At 39.6% G+C, this 25,913-nt stretch overlaps 1 protein-coding gene and 1 pseudogene across 3 annotated transcripts in view; one reads left to right on the top strand and one right to left on the bottom strand.

Annotated features, from left to right (window-relative positions):
• The window catches only part of TyrRS-m (Tyrosine--tRNA ligase, mitochondrial), an 817,527-nt gene extending 793,352 nt beyond the window's left edge, over nt 1-24,175 (top strand). For all 3 annotated transcript variants that reach the window (XM_080273695.1, XM_080273696.1, XM_080273694.1), the window contains one exon: nt 24,077-24,175. In XM_080273695.1, coding sequence (XP_080129821.1) covers nt 24,077-24,120 — 44 coding nt within the window. In that variant the 3' untranslated portion in view covers nt 24,121-24,175. The remainder of the gene's footprint in view (nt 1-24,076) is intronic.
• Nucleotides 1,670-1,786, bottom strand: LOC145401493 (5S ribosomal RNA; annotated as a pseudogene).
• Nucleotides 24,176-25,913: the final 1,738 nt, after the last annotated feature.

Raw genomic sequence — 25,913 nt, 5'->3', positions numbered from 1 at the left:
CTTGACAAACATATGGGTGGCATTCCTTTACACGGATGAGGCAATGATAAAAAAATTGATGGTGGCCATGATCTGCCCCAGGTTGGAATATGCAGCAGTAGTGTGGTCTCCACACAAAAAGAAAGATGTAAACAAGATCGAGAGAACACAAAGAACAGCAACCAAGATGGGCCCCAGCCTGGCAGATCTGTCTTATGGAGAGAGGCTGGAAAAGCTGGGCCTGCCTTCCCTAGAAGAAAGGAGAGAGAGAGGGGTGACATGATTGCAGTGTTCAGGACCATGATAGGACTAGATAAAATTGATAAAAATGATCTGTTTGTATGGGATGGGAGAGTAGCAAGAGGACATGGAATGAAACTGAAAAAGCCAAGTTGTTTGAAGGATATCAAGTAATATAGCTTTTCATATAGATGCATAGACCTGTGGTACAGCCTGGACAAAGAGGTCGTCCGGTCTAAGAACTTAAACAAGTTCAAAGCAAAATTTGACTTAATGAGAAAAAGAGATGGGACCCCATGAGCATAGCTCATTTCCTGTATATCACAGCTAGGTTAATACAACTAGGTAAATACACACACACATACAAGTGGTACATTAACAGCAGGGACCAAATAAACGCAAGATAGTAGAGTCAGCCAATGTCAAATATGTGAATACTTGGCTAAGTTAATGTACTCAGATGTAGATGAAATGGTATCCAGATTATTATAGATAAAAGTCAATATCATAGAGAATGAGCCTCATATTATTTGTCTAACAGAAACAAAATTAACCCCAAGGATATCAAATGACTCTTTAAATTTGGATGAGTACAATATTCGGCAAAGAGACAGAAATTTAAAAAAAGGATGAGGAGTTATGATACTAAGAGAGAAAAGACTCCAAGTAAAAGAGATAGAAATATACTGTACATACCCTCACAATTAGAATTAGTTGCAGTAGAGGTTAGAACATCAGAAGAGATAATAATTGTGGCAAATTTATATATGCCACCCAGGATAAACACATGGGATAGAGCTGAATATGAAGACCTGGCAGAAAAGACAGTTCAGAGTTTAAAAACCCAACTATACGGAATGGAAGAAAAATCCAAAAGAATTATACGAACGGGAGAGTTTAACACAAATATAAACTGGAATACTCTAGATGTAAAAAGACATGAAAGTTGTTGGGATCAAAAGCTTTTGGATCTTATACAAATTTTTTTTTTTAACACAACATATAAAGAACACCAGAAAAAAAGGACCAGGAGACCCCTCATTATTAGATCTCATATTTACTAGGCAAGAAAATGGAACTGACAATATAATGTGTCACCTCCCATTCGGCAAAAGCAACCATGCAGTACTAGATTACAATTTCAGGATAGCATATGATAAGGTAATGGACCTAAAGAAGTACTTCAGCGATATAGATTGGGAAAAGGAGCTAAGAGGACAAGATATAAATGTTATATATAAAAAATTCTGTGAATTTTAAGAAACAGGAGTCCTTACTTATGTCCCATTGCACAAACACACAGAAATAAGGATAAAGAACTAGTTTAATTCATTTCATTCATTCATTGCCAGACGCCATGTATCCCAGACGGGGTGGCCAGTGGCTTAGAGTTAATTGTTTTACAGGGAGGGGCACTAATCCTCCACCAATCCCACTTGACACGTAGGGATGCCAACAGCATCTGGTGTTCCCAGGCGGTCACCCATCCAAGTACTAACCAGACCCAACGTTGCTTAACTTCGCTGATCGGACGGGAAGCGGTGTACTCAACGTGGTACTAGTTTAATACTGATTATAAAAATGCAAAAGAGAAAAGATATTTGCTGTGGATCAGATACAGATGACATAAAAGTGAGAGAGCATAGAACAACTACAAGCAGGCAAGAAATGATTTTACAGGGATAAGGAAAGAAGCTCCAGGGCAGTTTGAGGAAGACATTATAAATAAAAGTACTGATTAGCCAAAGTCGTTTTACAGCTGCATATGAAGCAAAGCAAAAGTTAAAGATAAAATACAATCCATCATGGATGAGGGGAAAATCTGTATCAGTGAAAAAGATATTGAAGTACTAAAAAAAAATTTCCAGTCAGTTTTTACAAAAGAAAGTAGATTTGCGAGAGATGAAAACAAACAAGCATGCCCACACATATTAACAAATTTACTTATAATGAAACAAGAGGTCCAGGAAGAGATGAAATTAGACAGGGGAAAAGCCAATGACCCTGATGAGATCTCATGTTGGGTATTACAGGAATGTGCAAGAGCTAAGCAGTCCAGTACAGTTAACATTAAGAGATTCTTTAAGGAAAACTACCTGATATTTGGAAGAAAGCCAACATTGTGCCCCTTTTCAAGAAAGGAAATAGTCAAAATCCACCTAACTACCAAGCAGTATCACTGACCAGTGTTGTAAGCAAGATGTTAGACAAATTTATACAAAGAATTTGGGTAAATCACCTGGAAAAACACAATATGATAACAACAATTTGGTTTTAGAAAGGGAAAATCATGTGTTACTAACTTATTAAGTTACTCTGATAGAGTTGCAGAAATAATACAGAATAGAGATGGCTGGTTAGACAGCATATACAGTATTTGGATTTCAAGGTGGTATTTGACAGAGTACCAGACAAAAGACTTTTATAGAAACTGTACAATCAAGGAGGAATCCAAGGTAAACCGTACAGTTGGATGCAAGATTTTCTCAGTAAAAGGGAAATGAGAACAGTGGTAAGGGGAAATTACTCATCATGGAGAGAAGTGACAAGTGGAGTTTCAAAGGGCTCAGTGCTGACACCAATTATGTTTTTAGTACAGTCATCCCTTAACATCCGCATTTTTAACATACACGGTTTTAAATGTCTGTGGGTGGATATAACACAATCGGTTTTAAATATCTGCAGGAGGATACAGTACCGGGGCTGGATTCACTAAAGCAATTTATCTCGTTGAACTCTGCTGATACTGTTCACTGCAAATGTAACATTATGCCAGGCACAGTTCATCACTGTTTTAGTGATAGCATTATCCAGTGAATCAAATATAACACTCTTCCTTTTGGCCACTTCATTTATTTTATGCCATTAATTCATCAGGGGAAAATTTAGGACGGTTTGGGAGTATTTATTTTCTTCCATGTTCGAGCTGGTCTAAAGTGGTTTGCTGCCCTCCTCACACCTTCCTCTATCCCATACCCCTCGATGAGCTGGTCTGAACTGGTTTGCTGCCCTCCCCCCCTCACTCTCTCTCTTTCTCGTAAATAATATGAAGCATTACGCACCCAAATCGCACTGAAATCATACGAGAATGGCTGAAAGTGTTATTTTATATTATATTGTGAATTCTGTCTATCTATCTATCAATTGCCAGACACCTTAATCCCGTTCGGGGTGGCCACAAACAAATCGCCTCCACGTCACCCTGTCCCCCTCCATTTCACTGCCCTGCACCCAATTCACACCCCTCTCTCTCATATACCTCTCCACCCCATCCCTCCATCTCATCCTCGGCCTCCTCCTCCCTCTCCCCCCCTCCACCTCACTCACATACACTCTCTTCATCAGTTTTTCACCCTTCATCCTATCCACATGGCCAAACCACCTCAGTGTACTCCTCCTAATGCTTCCTATCACATCCACATCCACACCACAACACTCCTTTATATCCAAATTTGTCAGCCTGTATCTCCATGTGACTCCACAGGCTTCCCTTTAACTCATTTCCACAGCTTTCACTCTTGCTGTGTGTCCTTCCAACAATGTCCAAGCTTCACTTCCATATGTTAGAGTTGGTATCACAGTACTGTCATGTAGTAACTTTTTCACTTCCATGCTCACTTCCCTGTTTCTTATCACTGCTTTCAAGGAACCAGCAACCTTTCTTTCCTGCTGTACCCTGTCAAGCACTTCATCCTCCAAACCTCCATCCTTACTCATCACACTACCCAAATACTTAAATGTACTCACGTTTTCCAATTCCTCACCATCCAACCTCACTGTACATTCAGTGACATCACCTCTTTCAAAGACCATCACTTTACTTTTCCTTACATTCACCTTTAGATTCCGTTTCATACACACTCTCCCAAACTCATCCACCAAGCCTTGCAGCTCCCCTTCGTCTTCACCCAACAACACAGTATCATCTGCAAACAACAGTACAGGGAGTTTCCAAACACTACCCTCTCTCACCAGAGCCATTCCAACATCCACTACCCTACCTTGTACCTCTTTTATTACCCCATCTATGTACAGGTTGAACAACCATGGAGACATGACACATCCCTGTTTCAACCCATCCTTCAAAGAGAAAAATTCACTCAGTTCACCATCCACACGCACTGCAGCCTTAGCACCATTATACATACTCTTCACAGCATTCAACAACTTCCCAATTAATACTTTCCACAATCCTTGTCTATCGACCCTGTCATATGCTTTCTCCAAATCCATGAAAGCTGCATACAACTTCTTTCCCTCCTCTAGAAACTTTTTCACTAAAGATCTAAGAATGAATATCTGATCTGCACAACCTCTTCCCTTCCTAAAGCCTCCCTGTTCTTCTCCAACTAATTCCTCTGTTGTTTCTCTAACTCTGTCAATAAGTATCCTACCATCCACTTTTCCTATTATACTAAAAAGACAAATGACCCTAAGATTACCACACACTTCTTTTTCCCCTTTTCCTTTGTACAGTACAAGGGAATAATTATACCTGACTTCCAATCCTCCGGGACTCTACCTTCCTCCCAGGCCAATCTGCATATCTTCCACATCCATTCTACTACTATCTCTCCCCCATGCATCAGCATTTCACCACACACTCCATCAATTCCTGGGACTTTCCCCAATTTAACTTTCTTCATTGTTTCCACAACTTCTATCCTACTGATTTCTTCCTGTCTTCACACCTCCCTCCTTCTCCCAGCCATTCCCCAGCCACTTATACTCGCATTACTTCCATCCCGTATGTTCAACAATTCCTTAAAGTGTTCTCTGCATCTGCTCACTTTTTCTCCCTTCTCCACTAGTAATCTACCATTTTTATCTTTCACTCCTCTGCTAACTTCACTTCCACCCTGTCTTACTCTCTTCACCTCTTTCCAGAACATTTTCTAACAGTCCCTCCATTTTACACTCAAATTCCCTCCAAATTTCTCATCCACTCTCTTCTTACTCTCTCTTACTAATCTTTTCACCTCTCTCTTCCTTTCTACATATAACTCTCTCTTCTGCCTCTCAACTTCTTCCACGCCCCTATTTCTCATCCATTCATTGTATGCTATCTTCTTTTGTGCCACAGCCTGTCTCACCTCATCATTCCACCACGCTGTTCCTTGCACCCCCCTCCGCCTTCTCTTCATCCTACACATCACATCACATGCTGCACATATTTCTTCTGTGAATATCCTGCACACACCTTCCACATCCCCCATCTGCTCCAATTCATATTTGCCCAATCGTTCCTCCACTTCTCTCTTATATTCAGCCTTTTTCTCATCCTCTTGTAATCTTTCCACTCTCCTTACAAATACTCCTTCTTCCTGTCCTTCCCTTCTTCTATTTCACCATCTTATTTGGATCTTGATTCTGGCCACCACCAAATAGTGGTCAGAAAGTCCACTCCCCCAACCTCTATAAGCTCTTGCATCCATTACACATCTTTGCATCCTTTCATCCACACACACATAATCAATCATTGCCTTCCTTTCATTCAGTTCACCACCCACCCTTCTCATCACTCGCCATGTATACCTGTGGATCATTTTGTGCCTGAAGAGGGTATTAGCTATGACCAGCCCCCTCCCAGCACAAATGTCCACTGAATTACTGTGATAAAGTGCAAGTGATTTAGTGATATTTTTGCGATAATCATAGAAATCATGATGCCAAGCGTATTAGCTAGCGAACTTTTTTGCGGTTGCAAGCTGTGCAGGTATGCTATGAAATGACTCATGACATTATATCATTAAGCTTTATAAAAGTAAGTGGTAATAAAGTCATTCATAAAGTTTGATATATTTTGTAATGATTTTCCTCACATCATTACTGTTTCGCTAAAGTTTAACGTAAACACTGGAATATCATAACAGAATCATAGAAGACTAGCTAAAAGTGTTTTATTTTTATTATTACTGCAATTACTGTGATGAGGTAATGTGGCTATAACCCTATTTTGTATGGAAAAAATCTTGTGGTTTGGTGGAAATTTTCATCTCCCTGAGTTATTTACTGCGTCAGTCAGTCAAAACATGCCTTGTGTTCTCTTAAATCATTCTCCCTGCTTGGAGTGCCTGTAGAGATGCAGTTTGTTGCAAATGATAGTAGAAAGATTGATGTTTGTCCGACAAAAATTTTAGCTCTCAAGGTTAACGATAAGTGGGTTAAAACATGAGTTGAAAACACAATTTTTTTCCTATTTCTCCGCAATGAGCACAGTCAGTACATTGTCATCACAGCTGCTGCAGCCAAAGGTTTAAGGGGGGTCCAGTGGTATTTTTAAGGGAGGCAGCAGATATCCGCAGACTTTTAACATACGCGGGTGTCTCTGTTACCCAAATGTGGATGTTAAGGGAGCACTGTATATATAAATGACATAGAAACATTGGAAATAGAAGCTACCTAAATATGTTTGCTGATGATGCAAAAATACAAAGGGAAATTACAAACGCAGACTCATTCATAGAGCTACAAGAGGAATTAAATAAGCCCCATGAATGGAGCAATAGATGGAAAATAGAATTGACTGTGGACAAAGGTCATGTAATAAAATTTGGTATAAGTGAAAAAAGACCAGACTGCGACTATAAGTTAGGAAGTTCAACCCTACACACATCAGAAAGGAAAAAGGGATTAGGAGTGATTATCAATAACGGACTATCACCAGCTGACCACATAAATGAAAAAGTAAGGAATATATATACAGTGCTCGTCAGAAGTATTGAGCGCCCTGCGTCCCTTCTACGAAACAAACCTTTCAACGTTGAAAAAACATGTAAATAATGCATTATATTTACCTTTAATGCTTGGTAGGGTATCCTTGACGTTTCTTCACGGACCTGAGACTTCATGGAAGAGAAAGGGTGAGGTTTCTCAGGTGCTGGGGTGGTATTTTGGCCCAGGAGTCACGAATGGCTGCTTCCAGCTTAGGCAGAGAGCTCATGTCCTTCCCTTGGAGATTCTTCTTTACGAGATACCAGAGGTTTTCTATCAGGTTGAGGTCTGGGCTATTGCCTGGCCAGTCTTTCATGAAGGATACCTCACAGTCACAAAGCCAGTTGGTGACCGATTTGGCTTTATGAACAGGTGCACCATCCTGCTGAAACACTCGTGCACCTGTGAGCTCGGACTCAGGTAAATGATCACAAAGAAGCTCCAGGTAAACATCCTGATTCACTCTGCAGTTCTTGGGAAGCACAACAAGCTTCCCCAAACCTTTCCCAGAGAAACAACCCCATACCATAAGTGAATCAGGGTGTTTAACTGTGCTCTCTATGTAACGGGGGTCAAGCGGGTCACTACCTTTGCGCCGGTACACGCGCGCTCCTCGATTACAGGTAACACTAAACGTTGCCTCATCAGACCACAACACTGACAACCATTGGTCCTCACCCCAGTTAAGGTACTTGTTAGCAAAGGCAAGCCTACGAAGTCGCTGGTAACGTGTAAGAAGAGGCTTTCTCACAGGCCTGTGACTTGTGTAACCAAGTTCACGGACTCTTCAAGACACCGTGCGCACTGAAACCTCACCAAACACTTCCGGGTTGCTCTCCTTAATTTTCCTTGCACTCACACGAGGATTAGATTCCACTGCACGTTTTAACACATTAACAGACCTTGGGGAAGTGTTCCTGGGCCTACCTGACCACAGTTTCTTTGTTGGAACGTCACCACTATTTTCCTCTCGAAAACAGGCACACCACCTCTGCACTGTCGATTGAGCCACGCCAACCAAATCACTAATTTCCTTCATGGGGTGGCCTGCCATCTTTAGAGCAATGATCTGTGATATGATTTCACTCGAAAGTTCACGGGTAGGGGCCATAACAAAGTGGCGAAAGCCAAAACACTGCAGGACACTACGTAAAAAATGGCGCGAGAAGAGAAGGGGGCGCGGCGGAGTTCCTCTCTCTCACGCAGCCCGTAGGCAACTGAGGCAGGAGCCAACCAGCGCGCAGTAAGGCCTCAAGCTGCCGTGATGTCATGTTAGCGGCCCAAACATCTGGCTCAATTTTTAATACCAAAGACGGGTGATTCTTTTTTCGCCAAAAGTATTGTGCGCCCTGCCATAGGCGCTCGATATTTCTGACGAGCACTGTACACACTGCTTGCTAATATGAGGGTAGCATTCACATATATAAATGAAGGGATGCTGAGAAAGATAACAGCATCATTCATTAGACCAACTTTTGAGTATGCATCAGTAGTCTGGAGTCCACACCTCAAAAAACACATAGATAACATTGAAAAGGTACAAAGGGCCATCACAAGATGGGCACCAAGTTTAAGGAACCTAAGCTATGAAGAAACTCAAAAAAAATTAAACCTACCAACATTACAGGAGAGAAGAAAAAGAGGAGACATGATTATGTTATATAAATGCATCACAGGAAAAGAGTAAATAGGCATAAATGAGTATGTAACTTATGGGGATGCAGCATTAAGAGGACACTGTAGAAAACTAAAAAATGAGAGATCTGTCTATCTGTCTATTGCCAGATACCTCAATCCCGTTTGGGGTGGCCACAAACAAATCGCCTCCACATCGCCCTGTCCCCCGCCATTTCACTGGCCTGCTTCCAACTCACACCCCCCTCTCTCATATACCTCTCCACCCCATCCCTCCATCTCATCCTCGGCCTCCCCCTCCCTCTTCCCCCCTCCACCTCACTCACATACACTCTCTTCGTCAGTCTCTCACCCTCCATCCTCTCCACATGGCCAAACCACCTCAGTGTGTTACTCATAACGCTTCCTGTCACATCCACATCCACACCACAACGCTTCTTTATATCCTCACTCGTCAGCCTGACTCTCCATGTGACTCCACAGGCTCCTCTTAAACAACTCATTTCCACTGCTGTCACTCTTGACTTGTGTCCTTCCAACAACGTCCAAGCTTCACTTCCATACGTTGGAGTTGGTATCACAATACTGTCATGTAGTAACTTTTTCACTTCCATGCACACTTCCCTGTTTCTTATCACTGCTTTCAAAGAACCAGCAACCTTTCTTCCCTGCTGTATCCTCTCAAGCACTTCACCCTCCAAACCTCCATCCTTACCTATCACACTACCCAAGTACTTAAACGTACTCACATTTTCCAATTCCTCACCATCCAACCACGCTGTACATTCACTGACTTCACCTCTCTCAAAGACGATCACTTTACTCTTCCCTACATTCACCTTTAGATTCCGTTTCTTACACACTCCCAAACTCATCCACCAAACCTTGCAGCTCCCATTCATCTTCGCTCAACAACACAGTATCATCTGCAAACAACAGTACAGGGAGTTTCCAAACACTATCCTCTCTCTCCAGGGCCACTCAGACATCCACTGCCCTACCTTGAACCTCTTTTACTACCCCATCCATGTACAGATTGAATAACCATGGAGACATGACACATCCCTGTTTCAACCCAACCTTCAAAGAGAAATATTCACTTAGTTCACCATCCACATGCACTGCATCCTTAGCACCATCATAGATACTCTTCACAGCATTCAACAACTTCCCATCTACTCCATATATTCTTAATACTTTCCACAATCCTTGTCTATTCACCCTGTCATATGCTTTCTCAAAATCCATGAAAGCCGCATACAACTTCTTTCCCTTCTCTAGAAACTTTTCCACTAAAGATCTAAGAATGAATATCTGATCTATACACCTCTGCCCTTCCTAAAGCCTCCCTGTTCTTCTCCAACTAATTCCTCTGTTGTTTCTCTAACTCTGTCAATAAGTATCCTACCATACACTTTTCCTATTATACTAAGAAGACAAATGCCCCTATGATTACCACACACGTCTTTTTCCCCTTTTGCTTTGTACGAGGGAATAATTATACCTGACTTCCAATCCTCCGGGACTCTACCTTCCTCCCAGGCCAATCTGCACATCTTACACGTCCATTCTACTACTATCTCTCCCCCATGCATCAGCATTTCACCCCACACTCCATCAATTCCTGGGGCTTTCCCCAATTTAACTTTCTTCATTGCTACTACAACTTCTGTCCTACTGATTTCTTGCTGTCTTCTCACTTCCCTCCATCTCCCAGCCATTCCCCAGCCACTTATACTCGCATTACTTCCATCCTCTATGTTCAACAATTCCTTAAAGTATTCTCTCCATCTGCTCACTTTTTCTCCCTTCTCCACTAGTTTTCTTCCATTTTTATCTTCCACTCCCCTGCTAACCTCACTTCCACCCTGTTTTACTCTCTTCACCTCTTTCCAGAACATTTTCTTAGTCGCTCCACTTTACACTCAAATTCCTTCCAAATTCCTCATCCACTCTCTTCTTACTCTCTCTTACTAATCTTTTCACCTCTCTCTTTCTTTCTACATATAACTCTCTCTTCCGCCTCTCAACTTCCTCTTCCGTCCACCACGCTGTTCCTTGCACACCCCTCCGTCTTCTCTTCCTCCCACACACCACATTACATGCTGCACATATTTCTTCTGTAAATATCCTGCACACACCTTCCACGTCCCCCATCTGCTCCAGTTCATATTTGCCCAATCGTTCCTCCACTTCTCTCTTATACTCTGCCTTTTTCTCATCCTCTTTTAACCTTTCCACTCTCCTTGCAACTACTCCTTCCTCTCGTCTTTCCCTTCTTCTATTCCTCCATCTTACTTGGATCCTAATTCTGGCCACCACCAAGTAGTGGTCAGAAAGTCCACTCCCCCAACCTCTATAAGCTCTTGCATCCATTACACATCTTCGCATCCTTTCATCCACACACACATAATCAATCATTGCCTTCCTTTCATTCAGTTCACCACCCACTCTTCTCATCACTCGCCATGTATACCTGTGGATCATTTTATGCCTGAAGAGGGTATTGTCTATCACCAACCCCCTCCCAGCACAAATGTCCACTAACGCACTCCCATTCTCATCTATCTCAGCAGGCACACCCCACTCACCAACTATTCCATCCACCTTCACATTCCTTGCTTTACCATTCATATCACCGATCAAAAACACTCTCTCATTCCTTCCAAACTTTTCCATGCACACTTCCACATTTGTCCAGAACTCTTCTCTCACTCTTCTAGCACGATCTTGCGTTGGCGCATACACACACACAATTGCCCACATTTGTATTCCAACTTTCAACTTTACCCACACAATCCTTGACCCAACTGATCCATACTGTCTTATGCTCTTCTTCCATCTTTTACTCACAACTATACATACTCCTTCCTGTGCCCTCTCATTCTCACCTACTCCTGCACATAAAACCCATCGATGCTCCCATTCTCTCACACTTTCTCCTCCCCATTTTGTTTCAGTTATTCCACATACATCCACTTTCACACCCTCAAGCACCTGGACAATCTCTCTCTCTTTCACCTCATCATTCGTTCCTCTTACATTCCATGTAGCCATTACAAAGTCCTCTGTACGGTCTTGGGTCGTCATCATTAGGTCAGTCCTTGTCCGAGGCTTCTTGTTTGTTTTTTTAGTTAGTTGTTTTCCGGGGAGGGGCACTAATCCTCTGCCAACCCTTTTAGTCACCTTTTACAACAAGCAGGGATACTGGGGGAGTATTCTTGAAAAAAAAAAAAACCCTACCCCAGATATAAGGAAATTCAGTTTCCCAAATAGAGCAGTTGATCAGTGGAATGCACTACTGAATGAAATAGTGTGTGCCAAAACAATTCATATTTTTAAAGATATGTATGATTAAAATGGTTTAATACACAGAACAGTATGAGCTTGACTCATTCCTGTAAACATACAATGGGGTGCTTCTGAAAAGCCTAGTATTCCATCAGATGGCTCCACTGTAGCAGTAAACACATTCCCGCGCTGTTTAAAAAGCATAATTTTATTTGTTAAATATTTACACCGTTGTGTGAAATTGTGAATCATGGTAATGTCATATGCCGTAATATAAATAATACAAATAGAACACGTATATATAACGTATCATGAATTGTTTATATTTATCATAAACTGAAATTAAAATATCACTGATGGCATGTGATGGCAATCCGCCATTTCAGTGGTCCTATATTATTTAATTTATGCTACATTTAGTGCAAGTTAGATTCTTAATACATAGTTTGTTCAGAGTGTAAAGTACGCCTAGTGGGTATCTTGACTCATCCAGTCTCTATGTTGGCAGAAATTTAATATTGAGTAAATACTGGCATTCACCATCATAAATCATCCGGGCTGAGGAACCGTCCCAAAACCAAGATCGTTTACACGTCATTTTTTGCCCGGTCTCACCGAGGACAGACGACTGTGGAAGGTAAACAAGCCAAGACATCGCCTCCAAGTGATCCACAAGATTCACACGGAGTCAAGTTCAGTATTCACGATTATATATATTTATATATATATATATTATGTATATATATATGGTATATATATATATATATATATATATATATATATATATATATATGCAAACGTGAGAACACATGACGAGTAAATACTACTGCATCCTCTTAAATGTCTACCCCCAGTGAGATTGCATCCAGGTCAAGAGGACTGGTATGTGCACAAGCTACTGACTCAGTCAGTGGAAGATCTTACAAACATGTGTGGACAGGTGGCCTGGAGACAGTTCTCACATGACCATACCATTAGGGACTTGCCAAGAGGGGGCAATGTGTGTGAGATATTGATGATAAGATGACCTTAAGGTATTTATTTGGTAGGCACTTGGTGAAATGTAAAAATTAAAATAACCACTAGTTCTCAACAGAAAAAGACAAAACTTCACTGTAACACTTTATTTTACAAAAAGCTACAATGATACATATGAATATGACTCACTCATGGTGCAAGGAAGCTGCAGGGGAAGGTCTCTCTCTCTCTCAGCTTAACAGTCAGGAACTCACATTACTGAACTATGTGTGTTTGTGGGTGTGTCCATTTACGACAGTAATGTAACCAACGTCGGGTAAAGGGACATGAGAAATGGGCGTAGCTTAGTTAACAGCTAGAGAGGCAAGATGTGGGAATGACAATTACACAAAGATATCGCTCAGTGAAACACACTGCCTATACATAGTCACTTATGAACCAATGACGAATGTTATGAATATAGCTCGTTTCTACTCTGAGTGAATCCGTGACATTACACGCCATCAAAATAAAATTTTTCGTGGAAACTTGACATCCCTCGTGAAAAAACTTAAACACGGGACTGTCTTGTGGTGTGCATGCATGAAGGAAGAGAGCAAAATGTTGAATGCCAGTATTTACTCAACATTAAATTTCTGCCCACATAGAAACTGGATGAGTCAAGATACCCACTAGGCGTACTTTACAGTCTGAACAGACAATGTATTAAGAACCAAATTTGCACTAAATGTAGCAGAAATTAAATAATATAGGGTCACTGGAAGGACGGGTTGCCATCACATGCCATCAGTGATATTTTAATTTCCATTTATGATAAATATAAACACTTCACGATACGTTATATATAGGTGTTCTATTTGTATTATTTATATTTCCGCATATGACATTACCATGATTCACATTTTCACACAACAGTATAGATATTTAACAAAGAAAAATATGCTTTTTAAACAGCATGGGGAAGGTGTTTACTGCAACAGTGGAGCCATCTAGCGGAATACTAGCTTTGAAAGCACCCCATTAGGTAAGAAACACACACACACACACACACACACACATTCCTTTGATCCTTTAATGGTGTTCAGTGTCAAGTTAGTGTTAAAGTAACACTTGTTCACACAGAAACAGGCTAGACATTGAACAAAATCTTGACTCTAAAGCATACAAATATTTCTCCCTTTCAAAGCCAGTATGTTGATATTGACAGTAAAATTGGAATAGGTTTGGTATTAGCTACGGTGCAAAAATCAGTGATGTATCAGTTCAGCAAATTGTATCGGTTACAGTATTACCACTGAACCCACCCTCCCATGCCATTTACCAGACATTGCTCACTTCACCCTCTCATCCACACCCAACTCTCTCTGTCTGCCCTGTCCATCCACCAACCAACTTACCTACTAGACAGTGTAACTACACCAGCAGGATGACTTACAAATTAAAACACACACACACACACACACACACACACACACACACACACACACACACACACACACACACACACACACACACACACACACACATCTCCTGCCATTTCTCTGGGAAGCCACCCACCTACCCATCCCACCCTTCTGCCCACCTAACACTTCCACCAACCCACATACCCAGACCACCACCCCATCAGCCAACAAACCCTCCCCAGCCACCTAACTCTTCCACCAACCCCACCGTCCACCCACCTACTCTGCCCACCCTGCCTGTCCACCCTTGCCAACTCTGCTCACCTTACCAGTCCATCCCGACCCATGTACCCACCAGACCACACACCAACCAAACAACTGATACACCCACTTTGCTCACCTTCCCTACCCATCCTCACTCCTCTACCCTGTCAATGCAACTTACCCACCCACCCTGCCCATGCAACTAACCTTTTTACCAAACCCACCACCCCACCCACTCTACCCACCCTGTCTCTCCACCCACACTCACCCATCCACCAGTCAGCCCACCCACTCACTCACCAAACTCCACCAGCAGCGTGACATGTAAGTTTACACACACACACACACACACACACACACACACACACACACGGCATCGTCGGAGGTAGACGTCTGTTACCGGCGCTCCATACCAGCTCAACACGGCCAGAGGCATTACCTAAATAAGTATCTTTGAATGAGTCAAGCTTTGTACCAGGTTAGACTAAATGATTTTTCATTATTAAAAGGAAAAGAAATAATAAGTTTAAATAAGACTGGTTCAAACAACAAAGAACCACGATGCATTGAGTCAGCTGGGTTTGTTTATACTACAGCAACACGGGGAAAGCGTGCATACTCTGTAAGTACACACTCTGCTCATTTAGTATTACAAAATGGATCCATACTTCAGTAAAACAAATTTGGAAAAGAAAAGGGATAAAAGTAAAAAGCAAAATGATGATTTCTACCAAGAACTGGTTGAAGTGGAGACTCACAATAGACTGGTTGAACATGTACACAAACTAGAAATGGCTTTCAAAAATGAAATTGATGAAATAAAGAAGCAAATGCACTTGCAAAAGGAAGAGATAGAAAAACTGGGAAGGGAGGCCAATAAGAAAGACACAACCATCAGTGAACTAACAGTGGTATTGAATACGCTTAGGAAGAATTGAGTGAAATGGGAAGTACAGTAGTTAATCACGAGAGTGTTATGGAAGAGTTAAAAAATGACACAGAGACAATTAGACAAGCAAGCAGTCTTATGGACCAGAGCAGTGATATTGAGGAGAAGATAACACAGGTGAATGAAGCTGTGCAAAGCTACAAAAATGATGTAGAAATCACGTATGCTGAAATGGTGAAAGTAAAGAAAGACTTAGAAACAAGGGTGGAGGAAAAAAACATTAAAAAGGAAGTGAAAAGAATAATCCAAAACAATCCAAAGTTAGTCAGAGATTCAGTAGAAATAAATAAATCAATAGTAATCACTGGTATAGAAGAGGAAGAAATTAAAAACAAAATCACTAGAGACAAAAAGGAGATGGCAAATGTAATGAGCTTACTGAAAGAAGTATCAGAGGAAATCTGTAGTAAAGACATAGAGGAACACAAAAAGTTAGGGAAATACGAGAAAAGCAAGACAAGACCTCTAAAGGTGACTTTCCAGAGTGTAAACACTGTGGAAGAGATACTAAAAAATGCAAAGAATCTTATGGAAAAAGAGGAGTTCAAAAATGTATGGATAAAAAGATGTCTAACACAAGAGGAACTGGAATTACTGAAAGAGAAAAGGGAGGGAGCAAAAACAAAAAATGAGGGAAGATTAGAAGAGGACAAGAAGAAATTTTTTTACAAAGTAATAGGATTGCAGGTACGAAAGTGGTACACAAACAAGATGGAAGAAAAAGGAGGAAGTTAGTAGAACCGTGTCATGACAAGTATATAAACAAGATGATAAAGTTGATGTACTCAAATGTGGATGGAATGGTATCTAAATTACTAGAGATGAATGATTATGTCAGAAAAAATGAACCACAAATAATATGCCTATCTGAGACAAAATTAACACCAAGGATATCCAATGACATACTAAACTTAGAGGAATACAATATATGGAGAAGAGACAGAAATTTAAAAAAAGGAGGAGGAATTATAATATTAACTAAGAAAAATATAAAAGTCAAGGAAATAAACCTAGATATACCATCACAAGTAGAACTGATTGCAGTAGAGATCGACACATCTGAAGGTAAAGTAATTGTAGCCAATTTGTATATGCCACCCAGATCAAACACATGGGAAAGAGACAAATATGAGGACCTGGCAGAGAGTACAATTCAGAGTATAAGATCCTTGCTACATAAAATGGAAGAGAAATCGGAAAGAATTATACTAACTGGGGATTTCAATACAAATATAAATTGGAATACTCTAGATATAAATAGCCAAGAAAGCTGTTGGGACCAAAAGCTCCTGGATCTCGTACAAGAGTTTTTCTTAACGCAACATGTGAGGGAAACCACTAGAAAAAGAGGACTTGATGTACCTTCAGTGCTAGATCTAATATTTACTAGGCAAGAAAATGACATTGACAGTTTAATATATCACCCTCCACTCGGCAAAAGCGATCATGCAGTACTAAATTATAACTTCAGGATAGCATATGACATAGTAAACAGCAATGACAGTTACAAAAAGAGACTAAACTATAAAAAGGGAAATTATCAAGACCTAAAGAAGTATTTCTTAGAAGTTGATTGGGAAAATGAGCTTAAAGGACAAGATTTAAATGCTGTAAATAAAAAATTTTGTGAATTTTATGAAATAGGAGTCCAGAAGTACATCCCACAGCACAAAGAAGCAGATAAGAAAATACAGAAATGGTTCAATACAGAATGTAAAAAATCAAAAGAAAGAAGAGATTTGTTGTGGAATAGATACAGAAGACACAATAGTGAAAGGGCGTATAATAATTACAAACAGGCAAGAAACGACTATACAAGAATAAGGAGGGAAGCCCAAAAACAGTTTGAGGAGGATATAATAAATAAAAGTAGTGATCAACCAAAGCTGTTTTACAGCTATATCAGAAGCAAAACCAAAGTAAAAGATATAATACAATCCATCACGGACGAGGGAATCACTTATACACAAGAGAAAGATATTTGTGAAGCACTAAATAAGAATTTCCAATTAGTTTTTACAGAAGAAAAAAATTTTGAGAGGGAATATGTGGAACACGCATGTCCACACATACTACCAGATATACAAATAGCAGAAAAAGTAATACAAGAGGAGTTAAGTAGATTAGACAGAGGAAAAGCAAGTGGTCCTGATGAAATTTCATGTTGGGTGTTATGAGAATGTGCAAAGGAGTTAAGTAAACCATTATTTTTAATTTTCAAGAAATCCTTGAGTCAAGGGAAATTACCTGATATTTGGAAAAAAGCAAATATAGTCCCCTTATTCAAGAAAGGAAATAGACAACATCCTCTCTACTACCGACCAGTATCACTGACCAGTGTTGTAAGCAAGGTATTAGAAAAACTTAAAAGAAAAGCTTGGGTAAATCATCTAGAAGAACACAGTATGATAACAGAAAGACAGTTTGGTTTCAGAAAAGGAAAATCATGTGTTACTAATCTGTTGAGCTACTATGACAGAGTAACAAACACAATACAGGAAAGGGAAGGATGGGTGGACAGTATCTATTTAGATTTCAAGAAAGCTTTTGACACAGTACCACACCAAAGACTTTTATGGAAGCTGTACCATCAAGGAGGAATTCGAGGCAAACTGTTTTGTTGGATGTAAGACTTTCTCATAAAAAGAGAAATGAGGACAGTACTAAGAAGAAACTACTCATCATGGAAAGAAGTGACTAGTGGAGTACCACAGGGTTCGGTGCTGGCACCAATCATGTTTCTAGTGTACATAAATGATATTAACACTAACACTGGAAATGAGAGCTATCTGAATATGTTTGCAGATGATGCAAAAATACAAAGGAGAATTACTAGCACAGACTCTTGTAAAGAGCTACAAGAAGAATTAAATAAACTTCATGAATGGAGTAGTACATGGCAAATGGAATTCAATGTGGACAAGTGTCATGTAATCAAGTTTGGTGAAAGTGGAAAAAGACCTGATTGGGATTATAATTTAGGAAATAAAACCCTATACACATCAGAAAGAGAGAAAGACCTAGGTGTGATTATCAATAACAGACTATCTCCGGCTGACCACATCAGCGAGAAGGTACGGAACATGTATACACTGCTTGCAAACATGAGAATAGCATTCACATACATAAATGAAGACATGCTAAGAAGGATAATAACATCATTCATTAGACCAACCCTGGAATATGCATCAATAGTCTGGAGTCCTCATCTCAAAAAGCATATAGACAAGATTGAAAAAGTTCAAAGGGCCGCTACAAGATGGATACCAAGCTTAAGGGACCTAAGCTACGAAGAAAGACTAAATAAACTGAATCTACCAACACTACAGGAGAGAAGGAAAAGAGGTGACATGATAATGCTATATAAGTGCATATCAGGAAAGGAGAAAATAAACATAAATGATTACATAACATATGGAGAAGCATCAGCAAGAGGACACTGCAAAAAACTGCATAAGAAGAGAGGTGATAAAGACGTAAGGAAATTCAGTTTCCCAAACAGAGCAATTGATCAATGGAATGCACTACCGAATGAAATAGTGTGTGCCAAAACAATTCACAAATTTAAGGATATGTACGATAAATATGGTCTAAGACATGGGACAATACGAGCTTGACTCATTCCTGTAAAGATACAATTAGGTAAGAACACACACACACACACACACACACACACAGTGGGAGTCACAGATAGCAGACGTGCGACCTCGGCACTCCAAACCAGCACGGCCAGTGGCATTACCTAAATTAGTATCTTTGTATGAGTCAAGCTTTGTACCAGGTTACACTAAATGATTTTTCATTATTAAAAGAAAAAAAAAAAAAGAAGTTTAAACAAAACTTGTTCAAACTGAAAAGAGAATCAACAGGCGAAAGAATGCGCTCAGTCAGCTGAGGTTTGTTTAGACTACAGCTACATGGGGTATGTAAGTACATGTACTCTGTGCTTTTAGTATTGCAAAATGGACACATACTTTAGTAAAGCAAATTTGGAAAAGAAAAGGGATAAAGGTAGAAAGCAAGATGATGATTTCTACCAAGAACTGGTTGAAATGGAGACTCACAATAGACTGGTTGAACATGTACACAAACTAGAAATGGCTTTCAAAAATGAAATTGATGAAATAAAGAAGCAGATGCACTTGCAAAAGGAAGAAATAGAAAAACTAGGAAGGGAGGCCAACAAGAAAGACACAACCATCAGTGAACTAACAGTGGAATTGAGTACACTTAGGAAGATAATGAGTGAAATGACAAGTACAGTAGTCAATCACGAGAGTGTTATGGAAGAGTTCAGAAATGATACAGAGACAATTAGGCAAGTAAGCAGTCTGATAGACCAAAGCAGTGATATTGAGGAGAAGATAACACAGGTGAATGAAGCTGTGCAAAGCTACAAAAATGATGTGGAAACCACGTATGCTGAAATGGTGAAAGCAAAGAAAGACTTAGAAACAAGGGTGGAGGAAAAAAGCATTAAACAGGAAGTGAAAAGAATAATCCAAAACAATCCTAAGTTAGCCAGAGATTCAGTAGATATAAACAAATCTATAGTAATCACTGGTATAGAAGAGGAAGAAGTGAAAAACAAGATCACAAGAGACAAAAAGGAGATGACAAATGTAATGAGCTTACTGAAAGAAGTATCAGAGGAAATCTGTAGTAAAGACATACAGGAACACAAAAGGTTAGGGAAATACGAGAAAAGCAAGACAAGACCTCTAAAGGTGACTTTCCAGAGTGTAAACACTGTGGAGGAGATACAAAAAAATGCAAAGAATCTTATGGAAAAAGAGTTCAAAAATGTATGGATAAAAAGATGCGTAACACAAGAGGAACTGGAATTACTGAAAGAGAAGAGGGAGGAAGCAAAAACAAAAAATGAGGGAAGATCAGAAGAAGAGAAGAAGAAATTTTTTTACAAAGTAATAGGATTGCAGGTACGAAAGTGGTACATAAACAGGTTGGAATAAAAAGGAGGAAGGTAGTAAAACCATGTCATGACAAGTATATAAACAAGATGATAAAGTTGATGTACTCAAATGTGGATGAAATGGTATCTAAATTACTAGAGATGAATGATTATGTCAGAAAATGAACCACAAATAATATGCCTAACTGAAACAAAATTAACACCAAGGATATCCAATGACATACTAAACTTAGAGGAATACAATATATGGAGAAGAGACAGAAATTTAAAAAAAGGAGGAGGAATTATAATATTAACTAAGAAAAATCTAAAAGTCAATGAAATAAAACTAGATATACCATCACAAGTAGAACTGATTGCAGTAGAGATCAACACATCTGAAGGGAAAGTAATTGTAGCCAATTTGTACATGCCACCCAGATCAAACACATGGGAAAGAGACGAATATGAGGACCTGGCAGAGAGTACAATTCAGAGTTTAAGAGCATTACTACATAAAATGGAAGAGAAATTGGAAAGAATTATACTAACTGGAGATTTTAATACAAATATAAATTGGATTACTCTAGATATAATTAGCCAAGAAAGCTGTTGGGACCAAAAGCTCCTGGATCTCGTGCAAGAGTTTTTCCTAACGCAACATGTGAGGGAAACCACCAGAAAAAGAGGACTCGATGTACCTTCAGTGCTAGATCTAATATTTACTAGGCAAGAAAATGATATTGACAGTTTAATATATCACCCTCCACTCGGCAAAAGCGATCATGCAGTACTAAATTACAACTTCAGGATAGCATATGACATAGTTAACAGCAATGAAAGTTACAAAAAGAGCCTAAACTATAAAAAGGGAAATTATCAAGACCTAAAGAAGTATTTCTTAGAAGTTGATTGGGAAAATGAGCTTAGAGGACAAGATTCAAATGCTGTATATAAAAAATTCTGTGAATTTTATGAAATAGGAGTCCAGAAGTACATCCCTCAGCACAAAGAAGCAGATAAGAAAATACAGAAATGGTTCAATACAGAATGTAAAAAACCAGAAGAAAGAAGAGATTTGTTGTGGAATAGATACAGAGGGCACAATAGTGAAAGGGCGTATAATAATTACAAACAGGCAAGAAACGATTATACAAGAATAAGGAGGGAAGCCCAAAAACAGTTTGAGGAGGATATCATAAATAAAAGTAGTGATCAACCAAAGCTGTTTTACAGCTACATCAGAAGCAAAACCAAAGTAAAAGATATAATACAATCCATTACTGACGAGGGAATCACTTATACGCAAGAGAAAGATATTTGTGAAGCACCAAATAAGAATTTCCAATTAGTTTTTACAAAAGAAAAATATTTTGAAAGGGACTGTGTGGAACATGCATGTCCGCACATACTACCAGATATACAAATGGCAGAAAAAGTAATGCAAGAGGATTTAAGTAAATTAGACAGAGGAAAAGCAAGTGGTCCTGATGAAATTTCATGTTGGGTACTACGAGAATGTGCAAAGGAGTTAAGTAAACCATTATTTTTAATTTTCAAGAAATCCGTGAGTAAAGGTAAACTACCTGATATTTGGAAGAAAGCAAATATTGTCCCCTGGTTCAATAAAGGAAATAGACAAAATCCACTCAACAACCGACCAGTATCACTGACCAGTGTTGTAAGCAAGGTATTAGAAAAGCTTATAAGAAAAGCTTGGGTAAATCATCTAGAAGAACACAGTATGATAACAGAAAGACAGTTTGGTTTCAGAAAAGGAAAATCATGTGTTGCTAATCTGTTGAGCTACTATGACAGAGTAACAAACACAATACAGGAAAGGGAAGGATGGGTGGACAGTATCTATTTAGATTTCAAGAAAGCTTTTGACACAGTACCACGCCAAAGACTCTCATGGAAACTGTACCATCAAGGAGGAATTCGAGGCAAACTGTTTTGTTGGATGCTAGATTTTCTCATAAAAAGAGAAATGAGAACAGTACTAAGAGGAAACTACTCATCATGGAAAGAAGTGACTAGTGGAGTGCCACAGGGTTCAGTGCTGGCACCAATCATGTTTTTAGTGTATATAAATGATATAAACAGTAACATTGGAAATGAAAGCTATCTGAATGTGTTTGCAGATGATGCAAAAATACAAAGGAGAATTACTAACACAGACTCTTGTAAAGAGCTACAAGAAGAATTAAATAAACTTCATGAATGGAATGGAATTCAATGTGGACAAGTGTCATGTAATCAAGTTTGGTAAAAGTGGAAAAAGACCTGATTGGGGTTATAAGTTAGGAAAAAAAAACCTATACACATCAGAAAGAGAGAAAGACCTAGGTGTGATTATCAATAACAGACTATCTCCAGCTGACCACATCAGCGAGAAGGTACGGAACATGTATACACTGCTTGCAAATATGAGAATAGCATTCACATACATAAATGAAGACATGCTAAGAAGGCTAATAACATCATTCATTAGACCAACCCTGGAATATGCATCAGTAGTCTGGAGTCCTCATCTCAAAAAGCATATAGACAAGATTGAAAAAGTTCAAAGGGCTGCTACAAGATGGATACCAAGCTTAAGGGACCTAAGCTACGAAGAAAGACTAAATAAACTGAATCTACCAACACTACAGGAGAGAAGGAAAAGAAGTGACATGATAATGATATATAAGTGCATATCAGGGAAGGAGAAAATAGACATAAATGATTACTTAACATATGGAGAAGCATCAGCAAGAGGACACTGCAAAAAACTGCATAAGAAGAGAGGTGATAAAGACGTAAGGAAATTCAGTTTCCCAAACAGAGCAATTGATCAATGGAATGGACTACCGAATGAAATAGTGTGTGCCAAAACAATTCACAAATTTAAGGATATGTACGATAAATATGGTCTAAGACATGGGACAATATGAGCTTGACTCATTCCTGTAAAGATACAATTAGGTAAGAACACACACACACACACACACACACACACACACACACACACACATACACACACACACTTGGAACTTAAGCTTGTCTCCTGGCGTGTCCTCCAGGAAACCACACATCTGCCCACTCACTTACTCATTCTGCCCACCCAACAAACACATGAACCCATCCCACCCACCAACTCACTACCCTTCCCACCCACCAACTCACTACCCTTCCCACCCACCAACCAATTTATCCTCCCCACCCACCAACCAATTTATCCTCCCCACCCACCAGTCCACTTACCCTCCTCACCCACCATCCCATTTACCCTCCTCACCCACCAACCCACTTATGCTCCCCACCCACCAACCCACTTACCTTCCCAACAACTCACCCACCCAACCCTAGATACCCCACCAACCTACCTATAGTATATTTCCCAGTCATAGAAGCACATAACACTTATAACATGTGTAGTGCATATTACATTGAAATAGTAACTGGCAGCTGTGCTACTCACTCCTTCACTTGCTAACCCCCAACTTCTTCCCTCCTCTCCCTTCTCATTAACTTACACCACTGCTCCAACCTGTTCTTTACACCCTCCCCAACAGTTACCAGATAATTTTTTCCTGCTGCTACAGACACTGGCCTACATGGAATTTTGAGTGTGTGTTCATCGAATGCCACTTCTTTCAAACAATGGAAAGTTGGGCTAGGATAATGATTATTCATATAGATGTATTAATAAGATTTTCTCTTTTTCAGGTAAAAAGAACTACTACTTGGTGAAATGGCTCAACTATGGATAATGGCAGGGTTACTACTGGTTGTAATGAAGTACATGAATAAACAGTGGAAATGTGATTGATATTTATACACTAAAACTGTAACCTTTGATTGTTTTATAAAGCAAGATAGGGAGGGACTCATTTGCTTATTATTTTTTCACTATAAAGTTATTTGTTCTGATACTGAAAGGAAAGCAGCTTAACAACTTTTGAGGGTTAAAGGAAGATAAGGAGAGAGACAGTCCTTTCCTTGAGAGGGGCCGGGGGCAGCTCTACCCATTGAGGGTTAGCTAGTACAGTCCCCTCATGTTGGGTAAGTAGAGGCAGTGTTTTTTTGAGGGGGCTAGGGGATGGTACAAAGGAATTCAAAGGAAAGCAAACAGCAACAGTCCTCTTGGTCCTCTTATGGCTGTTTGGTATAGGGAAGGCTATAACTAACAAAACTATTTTGTCGGTTAAAGACAAGGATACTACAGCAGGAAGTTCCCCTCCCCCCACTCACCCACCAAGCCATCCAACCAAAGCTGGCAGGAAATCGTGAGAAGGACCACTATGCAGCAAAGAAAAGCTGGCATGGAAATTTTATAGGAAAGTAAAAGTATCCACTTGAAATGGAAAGTAACATTAAGTCAGCAGTATTTATCGAAGTTGTGGTTAGTGGTAGGTGGTGGCGACCATCATCCATTCACTTGATGTAGTGCTGCCTACTTCTTCCTTAACCTTTATCATTCTTTTTTTGTGCCTGCCTCCTCTCTTCCTATTTCTCTCGTCTTTCCCTTCACGTCTTATTGCTTTTCCTTCCTTTACAGGTGGCTTTACATTGAGTGACTAGCCAAATGGTTTCCTGTAAGCCAACAAACCATTTACAACGCTGGATGGTAATCATATAACCAAACCATACATGCTCCCTACATGTCAACAAGTGGGTTGGTGGAGGGTTAGTGCCCCTCCCCGTAAAACAAATAACTCAAAGTCAAATGGCCACCCCTTACGGGATTATGGTGTCTGGCAATAGACAGATAGTTCTGTGGTTGTATCCTCCATGTTCTAAAAAGAGAGAGAAAAAAAGTTAAATATACCACAAAACTGTGTTATTCTGGAGTGAACATACTTAGCTGGGGGTTAGAAGAGAGATACTTATCCAGGTGATTTTTAAGGGTCAGTACTGTATCACAGTTTACTACATTGGAGGGCAGTTTGATCCATATATTTACAACTCTGTTAAAGAAGAAATGTATAACTTCACGTGGCTAAAATCATTTGCCGATAATTTTGTGCTCATTACCTCTAGTCTAATTTGAATGATCTACTGTGAAATATTTATCAATAGTATATTATTATGTCCATTGAATTATCCGAATATTTGAATTAAATCTCCTCATAACGTGCATTTAGTTAAGGTAAAGAGATTCAGAGCTTCTAAATGCTCCTTGCATGGCTTATTTCTCAATCTAGGTATTATCTTTGTCACTCTTCATTTCACTGTCCCAAGTGTGGGCATACTGTTATTGTACAAGGTGTGGATTATATTGTCTGGTTTGTATTCGAATGCTGTATCAATGAATCCTATGAAGTTGTCGGCTTTCTTAACAGCTTCCATGTACTGTATGCTTGGTTTAAGATAATTTATTACTATAATTCCTAAGTCTTTCTCATGACTGACATTATATAGTTGAATATTGTTCATATGGCTTCTTCATTTCTGTTTCTAGTAGTCTACTTCCCCTAGGGTAAAATTTGGTAAACCCATGACTAATTGCAACAGAATTTTTTGTCTTATATTACTAATCACAATTTCCTGTACCTTCTCCTAA

The sequence above is a fragment of the Coenobita brevimanus genome, chromosome 55 (genome assembly GCF_032717465.1).
Source record: "Coenobita brevimanus isolate Jiangsu-jjx chromosome 55, ASM3271746v2, whole genome shotgun sequence".
In the NCBI taxonomy this organism is placed as follows: domain Eukaryota; kingdom Metazoa; phylum Arthropoda; class Malacostraca; order Decapoda; family Coenobitidae; genus Coenobita; species Coenobita brevimanus.
The sequence above is the reverse complement of the archived record's forward strand: the minus strand, read 5'-3'. Positions and strand labels throughout refer to the sequence as shown.